This window comes from Poecilia latipinna, unplaced genomic scaffold (assembly GCF_001443285.1).
Source record: "Poecilia latipinna isolate Pla-1442-1.1 unplaced genomic scaffold, P_latipinna-1.0 Scaffold1719, whole genome shotgun sequence".
Taxonomy (NCBI): Eukaryota; Metazoa; Chordata; class Actinopteri; order Cyprinodontiformes; family Poeciliidae; genus Poecilia; species Poecilia latipinna.
This window is the reverse complement of record NW_015114335.1, coordinates 107,101-119,855: the sequence shown is the minus strand read 5'-3', so window position 1 is coordinate 119,855 and position 12,755 is coordinate 107,101. Positions and strand designations below refer to the sequence as shown.

At 41.8% G+C, this 12,755-nt stretch overlaps 1 protein-coding gene across 3 annotated transcripts in view; it reads left to right on the top strand.

The window, feature by feature from the left end:
* The window catches only part of LOC106964784 (H(+)/Cl(-) exchange transporter 5-like), a 34,392-nt gene that overhangs the window by 20,028 nt on the left and 1,609 nt on the right, over positions 1 to 12,755 (top strand). For all 3 annotated transcript variants that reach the window (XM_015060479.1, XM_015060480.1, XM_015060481.1), the window contains 12 exons: positions 810 to 997; positions 2,168 to 2,290; positions 3,648 to 3,854; positions 4,719 to 4,799; positions 5,677 to 5,911; positions 6,000 to 6,175; positions 6,251 to 6,391; positions 7,935 to 8,121; positions 9,499 to 9,641; positions 9,857 to 10,006; positions 10,079 to 10,184; positions 10,448 to 10,664. In XM_015060479.1, the coding sequence (XP_014915965.1) occupies positions 810 to 997; positions 2,168 to 2,290; positions 3,648 to 3,854; positions 4,719 to 4,799; positions 5,677 to 5,911; positions 6,000 to 6,175; positions 6,251 to 6,391; positions 7,935 to 8,121; positions 9,499 to 9,641; positions 9,857 to 10,006; positions 10,079 to 10,184; positions 10,448 to 10,664 (1,954 nt within the window). The remainder of the gene's footprint in view (positions 1 to 809; positions 998 to 2,167; positions 2,291 to 3,647; positions 3,855 to 4,718; positions 4,800 to 5,676; positions 5,912 to 5,999; positions 6,176 to 6,250; positions 6,392 to 7,934; positions 8,122 to 9,498; positions 9,642 to 9,856; positions 10,007 to 10,078; positions 10,185 to 10,447; positions 10,665 to 12,755) is intronic.

Sequence of the window (12,755 nt, the reverse complement as noted above, 5' to 3'; positions counted from 1 at the left end):
ACCTGCAACAGTTGAGTTTTGATTTTCCACAAGGTGAAAAACTGCAGGTGTAGAGTCACAAAATAGAACTGGGACAGCGCTGAAAACAGGCAAGGTGACTTTTTTTTTTTTTTTTTTTAAAGAAAATGATTATTCTGCAGATTGACCGGAAGCCCAGCAGGAAACTTGGCTTAGGTCTCAGGGAAAGCAGGCCAAGCACTTTGCTGAAGAGTTTACACTTTTTGTAACATAACAGCAGCAAAGTTAAGAGTGTTTTTCTGCTATTATATAAAAGAACTACACAAAGTAGTACATCATTTTTATGGATAAAGCAGGGGAGAAACTTAAAGCTCAAACTTCTTTTTCCTTTTTTTAAATGTCTGAATTTAACACAACTCCTAACCCGGATGCACCGACCATCTATACCGACAGATCAGGCAACGAGGGTATTATTCAGAGAAGCAGCCATTAGATCATCAACTCAGGCTGGGAGAACCTGTGGGCAGAATAACCAGGAGTCAAAACCAGGACTACCATGTCGCCTCGAGGAAGATTCATTGTTCAGATTAGACAGTTTGATTATGTAAATGTAACTGTTTTCCCTACATGCAAATCATTGTGTGTGAGGGAAAACTACATCTCAGCACATCTTCTTGCTCGCTGTCCTCACTGGGGGTATAATTACTTTGTCAATGCACACCATGTTGGCTTGGAAAACAGTTGAGGATGCTCATACACTTAAATTGGAACACAACTCAGAACACAACCTGGAAAAATATTGTGCGCTCAACCACAAATAGCCTTTGTTCAAATAGCGTTCTGACCCGCAGGTTCTCTCGCTGGTGGTATCGACATCGCAGCTCACTGGATGACGGACCTGAAAGAAGGGGTGTGTCTCATCGGCTTCTGGTTCAACCACGAGCACTGCTGCTGGACGTCCAACGAGACGACTTTCCAGGAGAGGGACCGCTGTCCGCAGTGGAAGAGCTGGGCTGAACTCATAGCAGGAACGGCTCAGGTAGTTCCAAAGGGTCACACGTATTGATAAATATTACTGGATTGGACATCACGTAACTTATTGTGCGCCACACATGTGCCATTGAGTAGGGAGTATCGATGGTGGTACCATCACACAAAGAATCTGAAAATAGGGGCACAATGTTTCACTATTAATTTTCAACACTAAAGCAGCAAGATAACACTCCCAGAGTATCATATTTCACAGATCAGTGTGAATTAAAAAAAAGTGAGGAAGTGGTTAGTTATGCTAGCTTGACTATGACAACTTAACATGTAGATGTGCTGTGGAATTCAATTTTTTTGGTTAATTAAAAAAAAAAAAAAAAAAGGTGATCCACACACCCATTTTCTGACAGATCATCAGTAGACCAGGTGTTTAAACGAGCCAATCAATGACCGCTGTGTTCAGACTGTGACTTCTTAACTGTTGCAAGGAAAAAAAAAAAACATCAGGCCTGAAAACTTGAAACTGTAACGGACTGACTGCATACTTTGTTTTGGTGTTTTTACGTACCCTTTTTTGTGTGGAAAATGTGTATTTTTGATGTCCATTCATGATACTCTTGAACATAATCGCTGCTCTGTGGGTGCGTGGAGCTGTTGTCAGTCGGTTGTCATGGCAACGGGACTGCTGGTAGAGTTAAAAAGAACGAGAAAAAGCAGAATATAAATGAGTTTAAGTTGTTTTTCACACCCGTTAATCACCATTATTTTCCCTTTGGTGTAGCACGCTGCAGCTGCTGCAAATTCTAAAAGTTCAATAATCGACAAAAACTGAAGCACTTCCCTCGTTTGTTCGTAAAACAACTGTTATCAAGCAGCTGAATATGTTTGGGTTTTTTTTAGGAACATCTTTGAGTTCTGCTCTAAACGGACATAGATGTGAACATCTTGATTCTAATTGTGTTGAAATATGACATAAAGAGCTTGAGAACCTTTTTTTCTACCTTATTGTCACAACCAGTCTTCGAAAGCTGCATGTTTTTATGTCCTAATGAGAATCTCAGCAACTTGGACAGCAACATAAGTGATAATGACGCTTGGGTTCCATCTACTGGCTGCAACATGTCATCGTTAGACTTTTTTTTTTTTTTTTTTTCTCTGACTGGATTTATATTTACATTTACTTCAGTATTAAAGTTAATAAATGTGCTTGTTGTGTTTTCAGGGCCCGTTTGCCTACATAGTGAACTACCTGATGTACATATTTTGGGCTCTGCTCTTCTCATTCCTGGCCGTGACGCTGGTCAGGGCCTTCGCTCCGTATGCCTGTGGATCAGGAATACCAGAGGTAAAAGTGGACCTCATGTTGTGTTACACCAATCTGTTTTATGTCTATACTTTCTTCCGTCACTGACTGGATTTCTCCTACAGTTACAGCCACATGTCTACATACGTCACAAAAAAAGAACAAACCCTTTTTCTCTCAGTGTCTGACATTAAATCAGACTAAACTTTTCCTGTTTTAGATCAAATGGGAGAACCAACATTATTTTTATATACTAAATAGCAGAATTTGATTTTCTTTTTTCTCTTTCAGTTCTAGAAAAAAATCTAGTCTTCACCAGTTTTTAAATGTGTTTAAATCCAGTGCACTCTGGTGACTCTGTATGATTTTTAGTGTCTTCCCTCTTTAAGGGAGTTTGACTCACTTTTCTTTACAACATTGCTTTCTTGATGTTTGTTTCGGCAACTACAGATTGAGATTTGGACCTTTGCAATGCCTGGAGTCTTTTAAGCCCACATCATTACCCCTCCACCACCATGCCTAGTAGTAAGTGTAAGGATTTAGCTAAAAATGCTGCTGTGTTTTAAGGCCATTATTTTAGTAAGTGATTATTCTAGAGATTATTCTGATGATTAATTGATTAATCGGATGATGACGGATAATCTTTTGTATTGTCCCAGATAAAGGCCACAAACCAAAATGGCAATTTGGTTCTCTAAAGTCTAAAGTCATTGCTTCTGACTTTCTCTCTTGGGATTCTGTTGTTACACAATTTTAAGTGTCAAACCAGTAAACTTCTACAGAGGTGGTCATACTGATGGTTAAAAAGTAATCAAGTAATTTTAGAACCTGATAAAGATCAGATTGTTTCTCTTATGCCTTGTTATGTAAAACCCAAGAATTAAAAGCATGGACTGTTTATTAAACCCTCCCTCGTCCCTCTTCCAGCACTTAATCTTCTGTTTCCACTTTTTATTTCTAAAGAAGTGAACAGATAAAGGCTTTTCTTTTTCTTTTTTTTTAAACTGTTCTGTGTGGTCCCAAAAGTCTCACTGATTGATCCATCTCGGAATAAAAAACCCAAACGAAGCTGTCGGCCTCTCGCTGCGGCTAGTTTCACGTACTCGGATCGTTTTCTCCTCTGACTGTAATCTCTCGCAGGTCAGACTCTGGTCAGGAGGCCCGCGGTCAGGAGATTAATGTCTTATTTGAAAGAAAATATTCTCAAAACAAAAAAAGGGAACTTATTCTCCTCCTTCCCCCCCCCCCCCTTTTTTTTTTTTAGGGTTTTTAACTCTGAGAGAGAGAGCAGACACACGTCTGAAGCGATTCCTCACCAAAGTCTAAACATGTCGTCGTCTTTGGAATGGAAAACCTGTCCGTTCACACCCCTCCTCCTCTCTCTCCCTGTCGTTTTCAGATTAAAACAATCCTCAGTGGGTTCATCATTCGTGGCTACCTGGGGAAGTGGACCTTGATCATAAAGACCATCACTCTGGTCTTAGCCGTCTCCTCCGGCCTCAGCTTGGGGAAGGAGGGACCTCTGGTTCACGTAGCCTGCTGCTGTGCCAACATACTCTGCCATCTGTTCACCAAATACCGCAAAAACGAGGCCAAACGGCGAGAGGTGGGCTGCTGTGTTTGCTGATGGAATGATGGTTTATTTTCTTTTTTTGTTGTTGGACATCACCAAGCGATTGTTCAGGGTAGACTGAAGTTTAAGAAAACTGAAGCTGTTTTCTTGGCAGCGTCTCCAACCATGTAACTACATTTAAAGTTAAAACGTAAAGACTACATTTTGAGAGTAAAAACAAATCATTTTCTCTAAAAAGCAATCAATCTGCAATCACATCAACATTTTAGATAAAAACCAGCTGAACATAACTACAGAATATCTTGTTTACTTCTTCAGATAGATAAAAGAAAACAAATTTTTATTTTTGTGCACCGTAAGATAAGATATGAAATGTATTTCTGATCATTTGTGAAGAAAAATCTGCAATTTATATATGTATATTTGTTTTTCTTAAACTTTCAGACTTTATTTTAACTATAAAAGTGCATCTGAAGCCTTTCTGTTGTGGCTGATCAGGAATTAATTATTTATATTAGGATTAAAGGCTGAGAACAGTCACTATCACACAGTAATATTTAGCCTTTATCTTGATTAGCTGAAGGCTAAGTATAGCTAAATATCTCCCCAATGACTTGCAATAGTTCAGAATCTTCAGACATTTCACTTTCTATTTCAAACACTTTATTGATACTGGAAATATCCTAGTTTGACACATCTTCCCTCAGTAACAACGTCCACACTGAAGAGTGTTGTCGTTGCGTCTCGGTTGTGACGTTTCCTCCGATTCAGTCTTTCTGAGCAGCGAGTCGTAAACATCATCTGATCCTGGTCAGCAGATGTTTTCCCAGTGCTTCTGGTTCGGATGGATCTGTTGTTCTGAAACGCTCTCCGTTTTTTTTCCCCCTCTTCCTGCAGGTTCTGTCGGCGGCAGCCGCAGTCGGAGTGTCCGTGGCTTTCGGCGCTCCCATAGGGGGAGTCCTGTTCAGTCTGGAGGAGGTGGGTAGGAAGTTGAGAAATAAACAATGAGCTGCAGTGTGCATACCTGTTTCTCTGTCCTGCTACGGAGCCAGTAGAGTTATCGGCACCAGATGACACAGATGACTTGAATTAGTCGCGTCTGGCTTTCCCTCCTTGTTTGTTCTCTCCCAGCCGTGTGACTTTGTACTGGAGCGAACGCACGCTGGCAGCTAATTAAGACGTGATAAACCGGGAATAAACGCTTGCTGCAATAGTTCGGAGGGTCATTGTGTTCTTGGCAGCTCTTGGTTATTAAAGAACAAAATGTTCAATGACAGGAACAAATTATGATGTAGGGAGGGGAGTGCGTTATTTCAGATCTGCTTCAAAATTGAACTCATTTGTTAATCTTGTTTATTTTCTAAAGATGTTTTCTGTGTACTAGTAGGCATTTAAACTGAAAATAAGTGTACAGTGGCTTGCAAAAATATTCATATGCTCTAACACTGTCTCATTTTGCAATCACAAACTTCAGTCTTTATGTGACAAAACAACATAAAAGTTCGTAATTAAGAAGTAAAGGAGAAAGAAAACGATACAAAACATGTGGAAGAAGATATTCTTGTAAAGAAGAGAGAAAAACAATTATTTTTCACCAGCATGCACAGTACTATGTGACATTGAGAAGTAAAACTGGACATTTAGCACTGCTTTAAGTTGGTTTATAACATAAAATCCAAGTTTAATACAATGTAATGCATCAAAATGTGACAAACATTGGGAGGTTTGAATGCAGTTTCAAGCCACTGTAGTATTTTTACAGCTTCTCCCATTGAATCAATATTTTTAATAATCCTTTGCGCATATATAGGCAAATAACCCAACCTTTTACTTACTTCTTGATCCCCCCCCCCAGGTGAGTTATTACTTCCCCCTGAAAACCCTGTGGCGTTCGTTCTTCGCCGCCCTGGTGGCGGCCTTCACGCTGCGCTCCATCAACCCGTTCGGAAACAGCCGCCTGGTGCTGTTTTACGTGGAGTTCCACGCCCCGTGGCACCTGTTGGAGCTGGCACCTTTCATCCTGCTGGGGATATTCGGCGGCCTCTGGGGGGCGCTGTTCATCAAGGCCAACATCGCATGGTGCAGGATGCGTGAGTGCTGCCTGTTGTGACCTTTTTACTCTTTGTGTTTTGTTTATGTGTGTGTGTACTAATCGGCTTGTCCGTGCTCGTCCTGCAGGGAAAACCACTCGGCTCGGGCACTACCCGGTCATCGAGGTGCTGCTGGTCACTGCGGTAACCGCCCTGATCGCCTTCCCCAACAGTTACACCAGAATGAGTGGAGCCGAGCTCATATCCGAGCTTTTCAATGACTGCTCCCTGTTGGACTCCTCTCAGCTGTGTGGCTACAAACAGGTCAGCAGGTGGCTCTTTGTCTCAGTAAGACAAGTTAAGTTATGGATAATACATCTTTTTTTTTTCCACTTCCAGCCGGTCAACACATCAGAAACGGGCGTCGATAACAGCCTGGCTGACCGGCCAGCAGGGGCAGGCCTCTACACGGCTCTGTGGCAGCTGGCCCTGGCCCTCATCTTCAAGATGCTGATCACTGTGATCACTTTTGGCATGAAGGTCAGTTCAGGACACACGTGAGCTCTCGCTTTCTGGAGAGGTGCTTTGTAGACGTTTTATATCGCCGTTTGTACTTAGCTGCTTGTTAAATCGTCATCGCTCCGCTTTGAACTCGTGGTGTTTTTCCCCCCCCTGTGGACTCTGTGGGATTGCTAAGCATGTGAGGAAACCACAGCTACAACTGTGTTCACTATACGAAACTGCAGCCACATTTTAAAGACGTACTTCCCTTTCATTCATCATGAACTTTTTTCAGTAGAAATGGAAAAATGTCTGAAATACAAGATTCTTTTCTTTCCTTGTAAATGTTTTATGTTTGTAAAAAGAGTTTTATGTGTGCTAGAGTGTTTTCACAACTGAGTCAGGTTTGATTGGACACTGAAATTGCAACATTTGTTACATTTTCACACTGCACTGTGTCAAAACTATTCAAATCTTTTAAAAAATCTGATCATCTTCTCGCCTGTGGTGGCGCTGCACCAAGAACCACTGAAGGAAACAACAAATAAAACCTCTGAATAAGACATGAGCACAAAATCCTTCTTCACAAAGTGCAAACAAAAATGGTGTAGTGTCAGATCTTAAGAGGTTGTAGGATTTGTCTTTTGTCTTTGGCAAAAGACCAAAAGCCATTTCTCCTATTAACGATGGACTCTTGTGTTTGTTTTGTTGGCATTTACCCAGAATACCATGCTCTATAGTCCGCTTACTGCTTTTGGAGTGGTCTCTGGTTCACTTGACATACACATATATGCATTAGAACCGCACTTGAGTTCACGTCCACCAAACAGTGAACACCAAAGTTTTTAGGTGGACCAGAGTACGACTGCATATTCACACCTCCCCAAGTGAACCAGACTTTCTAGCCAAATGAACTAAAGTTCAGTTAAAGTGGACCAAACATGGCTGGTGTGAATTCACCCTTAAATGTAACTTTTAAATTAAACTTTCACAAATTAGATTTAGGGTGGATTCATACCAGACCTGTTTGGTGTGAATGTGCAATCAAAATCTGTTGAGGACCAAGAATGCAAGCTCTGGTCTATCTAAATATATATGTCCCAGTTCAGTTGACGTGGACCAGAGACTCTTGACTCTATAGCTCAGAACATCCTGTGTAAATACAACCAAAACAAATGCATCTGTGTTCACAGCGCTAGCTGGAGAAATGACTCGTGGTCATTTACCAAAGACAAAAGGGAAATCCTACAACCATTAAAATCTGACGCTACTCTATTTTTGTTTACCTTTTGCGAAGTGGTAAGTTGCTCATGTCTTCTTCAGAGGTTTTCATGTTGTTTTCTTCTGTGGTTCCTGATGCAGCGCCACCACAGGCGAGGGAAGAAACGGGTTTATCAAATGTTTTGGTTCGTTTGACACAAATGTTACGATTTTGGTTCCAAATGAAACCAAGTCCACCGGACTATGAAGTGTGAAAACACCCTAAATTTAGGCACCTTCTCACTTTGCTTTTTTTTAAAACTCTGCTCTGGTGGAAAACTGCATTCTTAAAGCCTCCTGACTCTCTTCCATCACCACCCAGGTTCCCTCTGGCCTCTTCATCCCCAGCATGGCTGTGGGAGCGATTGCTGGCAGACTGCTGGGCGTGGGCATGGAGCAGCTGGCCTACTACAACCACGACTGGCTCATCTTTAGAGGGTGGTGCTCCCCAGGAGCCGACTGCATCACACCGGGCCTTTACGCAATGGTCGGGGCCGCTGCTTGTTTAGGTGGGGCTTCGTCTTCTCTGGATTTTTGCTGTTTCAGCCCAGTTCAGTCTATTTATGCAGCTCAGCGTTATCTCTGGCACTTTACATGAGACATTCAGGAGATCTAGCTTGTGACGGGGGGTTTCACAAATGTCATGTTTGGCGGTTTCCTCTGAAAGTCCGGAAGCAGCTCGGAGTTGATGAAAAGCAGGCAGCTGCTTGGCCGTTCGATAAAGACAGCTTTAGTCTCTGTGTGGTGGTATTCTGAGAATGTAGAGCTCGAACATGCTCAACTGGTTAAGATTGTGTGTTCAGTCCTTCCTGGAAATGTTTTTAGAAACTTAAAAAAAAAAAAAAAACAGCGATGGGATGATATAGATATAGGTAGAACAAATGTCAAGTATTTTTAGTTTGTGTGTATAAATTGTTAACCACTGACGTTTCTTCAACGAGGGATGATGCCTAACTTTGTTTTTTAAATTGGAGAAGTTGGGGGCAGGGTTAGTAATTGAAAGAAATTAAAATATTTCAAATGTTTATTCTCCATGTGCTAAAATTATTTTCTTCTTCTCATTTTTGTAAAACTTTGTAACATTAGTGACCTTTTATTGAGGGTTGTCGGACTGGAAAAAAGCAGAAAATTAAGTGTGCTCCTTTTTATGGAAAATAAATATTGGTAAACATTGTTCTTCTATATTTAAACTTGTTACAGAGACAGATTTTTGTTTTATTCTTATTACTTAATGTAAATTTGATCCTTTAAATACTGCCTGCTAGAGTTTACCCTTATTTAGATAAAAAAAAAACATCCGATATTTGCTTCCCTTCACAGAACAGAGTGATTTAAATGGTAAATAATCTCGGATCTGAATATTTAATCACAAGGTACACAAAGAAACTGAATGTTATGATGATCAGCTCTGCTTCTGCTGTTTCCTTTTTTCTTGTGTGTCTGTGCTGCAAGCATTTTTTTTAACATAGTTGCGTTTAAGTATTTACTTAAGTTTCTATCAAGCTTAAAACTAAAGAAACACGAGCCAGTGTGTGTAATTAAATAAATTCTATTCATGTTTGACAGGCCGGACAAAAGGCATCGTTGACTTATTGGCTGGTGTAAACATCAGAGAGCGGTATTATCTGTTGCATTTCTGACATCTTAACGAGCTCGTTTTCATTCCTCAAAAATGGTTGCCGGACCCTCGGCATAAATCTCCCGTCCAGCTGTTGTCAGAAGGACGAGGCTACAAAGAGACATGTAATTGGATTCAGGCTGAAGCCGTTTACCTCGATGCAACTGCAATCATTTCTGTTTTTTTCCTGAAGCTGCAGCAATCAGGTGGCTGGTGGTGTTTTGTGTCGGCGAAGTCTAACGTTGTTCCGACCCGTGTCCCGTTGCAGGCGGCGTGACCAGAATGACGGTGTCGCTCGTGGTCATCATGTTTGAGCTGACCGGCGGGTTGGAGTACATCGTTCCCCTCATGGCCGCAACCATGACCAGCAAATGGGTGGCAGACGCCTTTGGAAGAGAGGGAATTTATGAGGTGAAGTGTCTGCAAACAAAAACTTGATTTTTGTGTTTTCTTTAGCCCTCATCTCCAGTTAACGATCTGATCAAAAGGTGTGAACGAGTGACTCTGCTTGTGCTCGTTCTGCTTTTCTTCTGGTGCATTTGCATTTATTCCTTTTTCCTGCCACGTCTATTCCTGTATGTCTAATCCAGCTAAAGCTGAGAGATTCACTCATTTTGTATCTGCAGGCTCACATACGGCTGAACGGTTACCCGTTCCTGGAGCCGAAGGAAGAGTTTGAGCACAGCAGCCTGGCGGTGGACGTGATGAGGCCGAGGAGGGGGGACCCTGCTCTGGCTGTGCTCACTCAGGACTCCATGACTATAGGGGAGGTGGAGGTACGGTATGTTTGAATGATGTCTTGTTTTCCACACAATAACTCCTAACGTGTTTTTTTGTTGTTTTCGTAGACGTTAGTAGAGAGCACTCACTACAGCGGCTTCCCTGTGGTCGTCTCGCAGGAATCCCAAAGGCTGGTGGGATTTGTGCTCAGAAGAGACCTGCTCATATCAATAGGTTCGGATTGCGACTGAATACAAACATTAATTTACATAAATATTCAAATTGTGCCATTTTATGTGATTGTGAGGATTGTCATTTACTGTCATTAAGTCCTGGTTTAAAAGGCTTCTGAGCAATTCTTGTATACCTTCGCAGATATTTGTCGTAGTTTTTAGCCTCTGAAACTGTTTATTTTGCTGGTTGAATTGTAAAACGTTTGGTCTGGAATGCCGATGAGTTCTTCATCTAGTTTTCTTCCGCTCTGCGTCTCCTGCCAGATAACGCCCGGAAGCGTCAGGACGGCATCGTCAGCGCCTCCCTAGTGGTCTTCACAGAGCACTGCCCTGCCCAGCCGCCCGAAGCGCCCCCTCCCCTCCGCCTCCGAGGCATCGTGGACCTGAGCCCCTTCACCGTCACGGACCACACACCCATGGACATCACCGTGGATATTTTCAGGAAACTGGGGCTCCGCCAGTGTCTGGTCACACATAACGGGTATGATTTTCTTGTGTTGTATAACACACACCCATGGAGAGAGGGATGTTTAAAGAAAAAGGTCTTAAGATAAGTCTAGCTTTTATTGAAAATAGGCTATTGCAAATTTTATTGAGTTCCTCACTCTTAGATTGGGGGTTTTTCAAGATGGACCTTGGGTTTTTAATCTGGGCCTGGTTGAGAGGCCAAACATAGAAGTGGAAGTTTTTATTTTTACATTTTACAAACACAGATCACAAACAAAGCTTTTAAAGAGTCTGTGTTCAATGTAGCATAATTCAAGCCACCTTTGAAAGAGGTGGATTTTGAACTGTACCAGATGTCAAAATGGTGAGTTCAGTGACATAGCGCACTGTCTAATCAGAAGCCAGCTTCAGCGTTGGGTGGCTTGTGATTTGCGGAACCTACATATAATAAAGCCCAGCTTTTAAATGTTTTGTATTCAGTAGTCCAGAAGGTTCTAAAAGCTGGAGGAAAAATGTGAACTTTTGCTTTTCAAAAATCTGCCAGATGCCAAGACGATGGTAAGAAAGGTAAAAGAAAATAAATGAAAGAGTTGAGAATAGAGCTGCTGTCACACACTTAACCATTTTGCCATTTAAATGCTAGCAGATTCAAAAACACGTTACAGAGGGCCAAACATGACAAAAATAAGGCAATTTATTGGAACTTTAAAACTTGTCACACCTTTGAAGTGTTGTGTCCTCCCTTCCTGAATATTACACGTACAATGGGTTAAAATTCAGTTTTCTTCTGTCAGGAATTTGTACATTGCTTTACTGTGACGTCACTTTCTTTTTACTTTTACAATTTAAGCTAGCTGTTCAGGCTTAAAAATCAAACGGCCTTTTTAGCGTCCACAAGTACTCAAATAATTATCTGACGTAATCCGAAAACTGGTCATGCCATTGAGTTTTAGTCACTCTCAAAAATGCATAGGTGAGTGAATCTTCCTCGGTGTAGACTGAGCGTGTGCATAATGTCTCATGAGATTAAGTAATGTTATAATTATTGATGCAATGTTTGAGCAGTTGTGTTAAAACGCTGTACCAGTTGGAGTTATAGACCTACGACCGAATGAATGGTGCGGTACGGATGGGTTGAATGGCTTTTACAATGTAAACGGACAAAAAAAGTTGACATTTTTGGTTTTTCTAGAACTTTCCAGCAACAGATGAAAGCTTGAGATCTCATTGTTGGACTCCTACAGAATTTTTAGCCAAGTTAGTTCTCCTGTGAGAGCGTACGACAAACACCTGAGTGGGGATTTTCTTCTGTGTGCTGGAAAATCGGGATACATTTCTGTTCAGAGAGCCAGAAAGTGGACTCAGTCTGCTGCTCAGCTAATTGTAAAAGTTACCTCACTTTGTCTGAAATCATTTCCACTCCATTCTCCACCGAGGCCCACTAACCTGAACACGTCACCCACAGTACAGCTGCGTGTCAGACTTTATACAAGTCTAATATTGTTCTCTTGGAATCAGACAAACGGACCTCAACTCTTTCTTTCTCTCTCTGATTTGTTGAATCTCGGCTTTCAGGGTGGTTTGGAAGTGGAAGTCTGTGTGTATTCTCACGATTTCACCGCCAAACAACTTCTACATACACATGTTGTGGTCTTCCTTTGTTATTTTCTGTCTTTGGCACATTGTGTTCATTCAGGAGGAATGCCACCACCGACGCAGGCTGCGGCCGGGAGAGTTTCAACTTCAAAGTCTTAATCTAAACAGTTTCTTTGTGAGTGTTGGTGTGAAACGGCAGTTTCTTGTTCTGTTTTACAGTTTCGAGGGGATTGAAAAGTAAGCGCACAGTCTTTCACAATCAATCTTTTTAGTAAAAAGTCCCTTTGACATTTCCCACGGGGTTGCAGTTTAAAGTTTCTTCATGCCTCTTTAAGTGAAGTGTCTTTGTTGGATCTAAAGCAATCATCAGCAGAAGTGTCTTAAACGCGTTCTCCTCTCGGGGTTCCCCTGGAACGTTTCTTCTGAAATGAACTGTTTTAGGGGTTCGGTCCGGTTGTACTTCCCGGCATCGCGCGCGGCCTCTGGCAGGCCGTCGACAGGCACAACGGGCCCCTGTAGGATTCACACA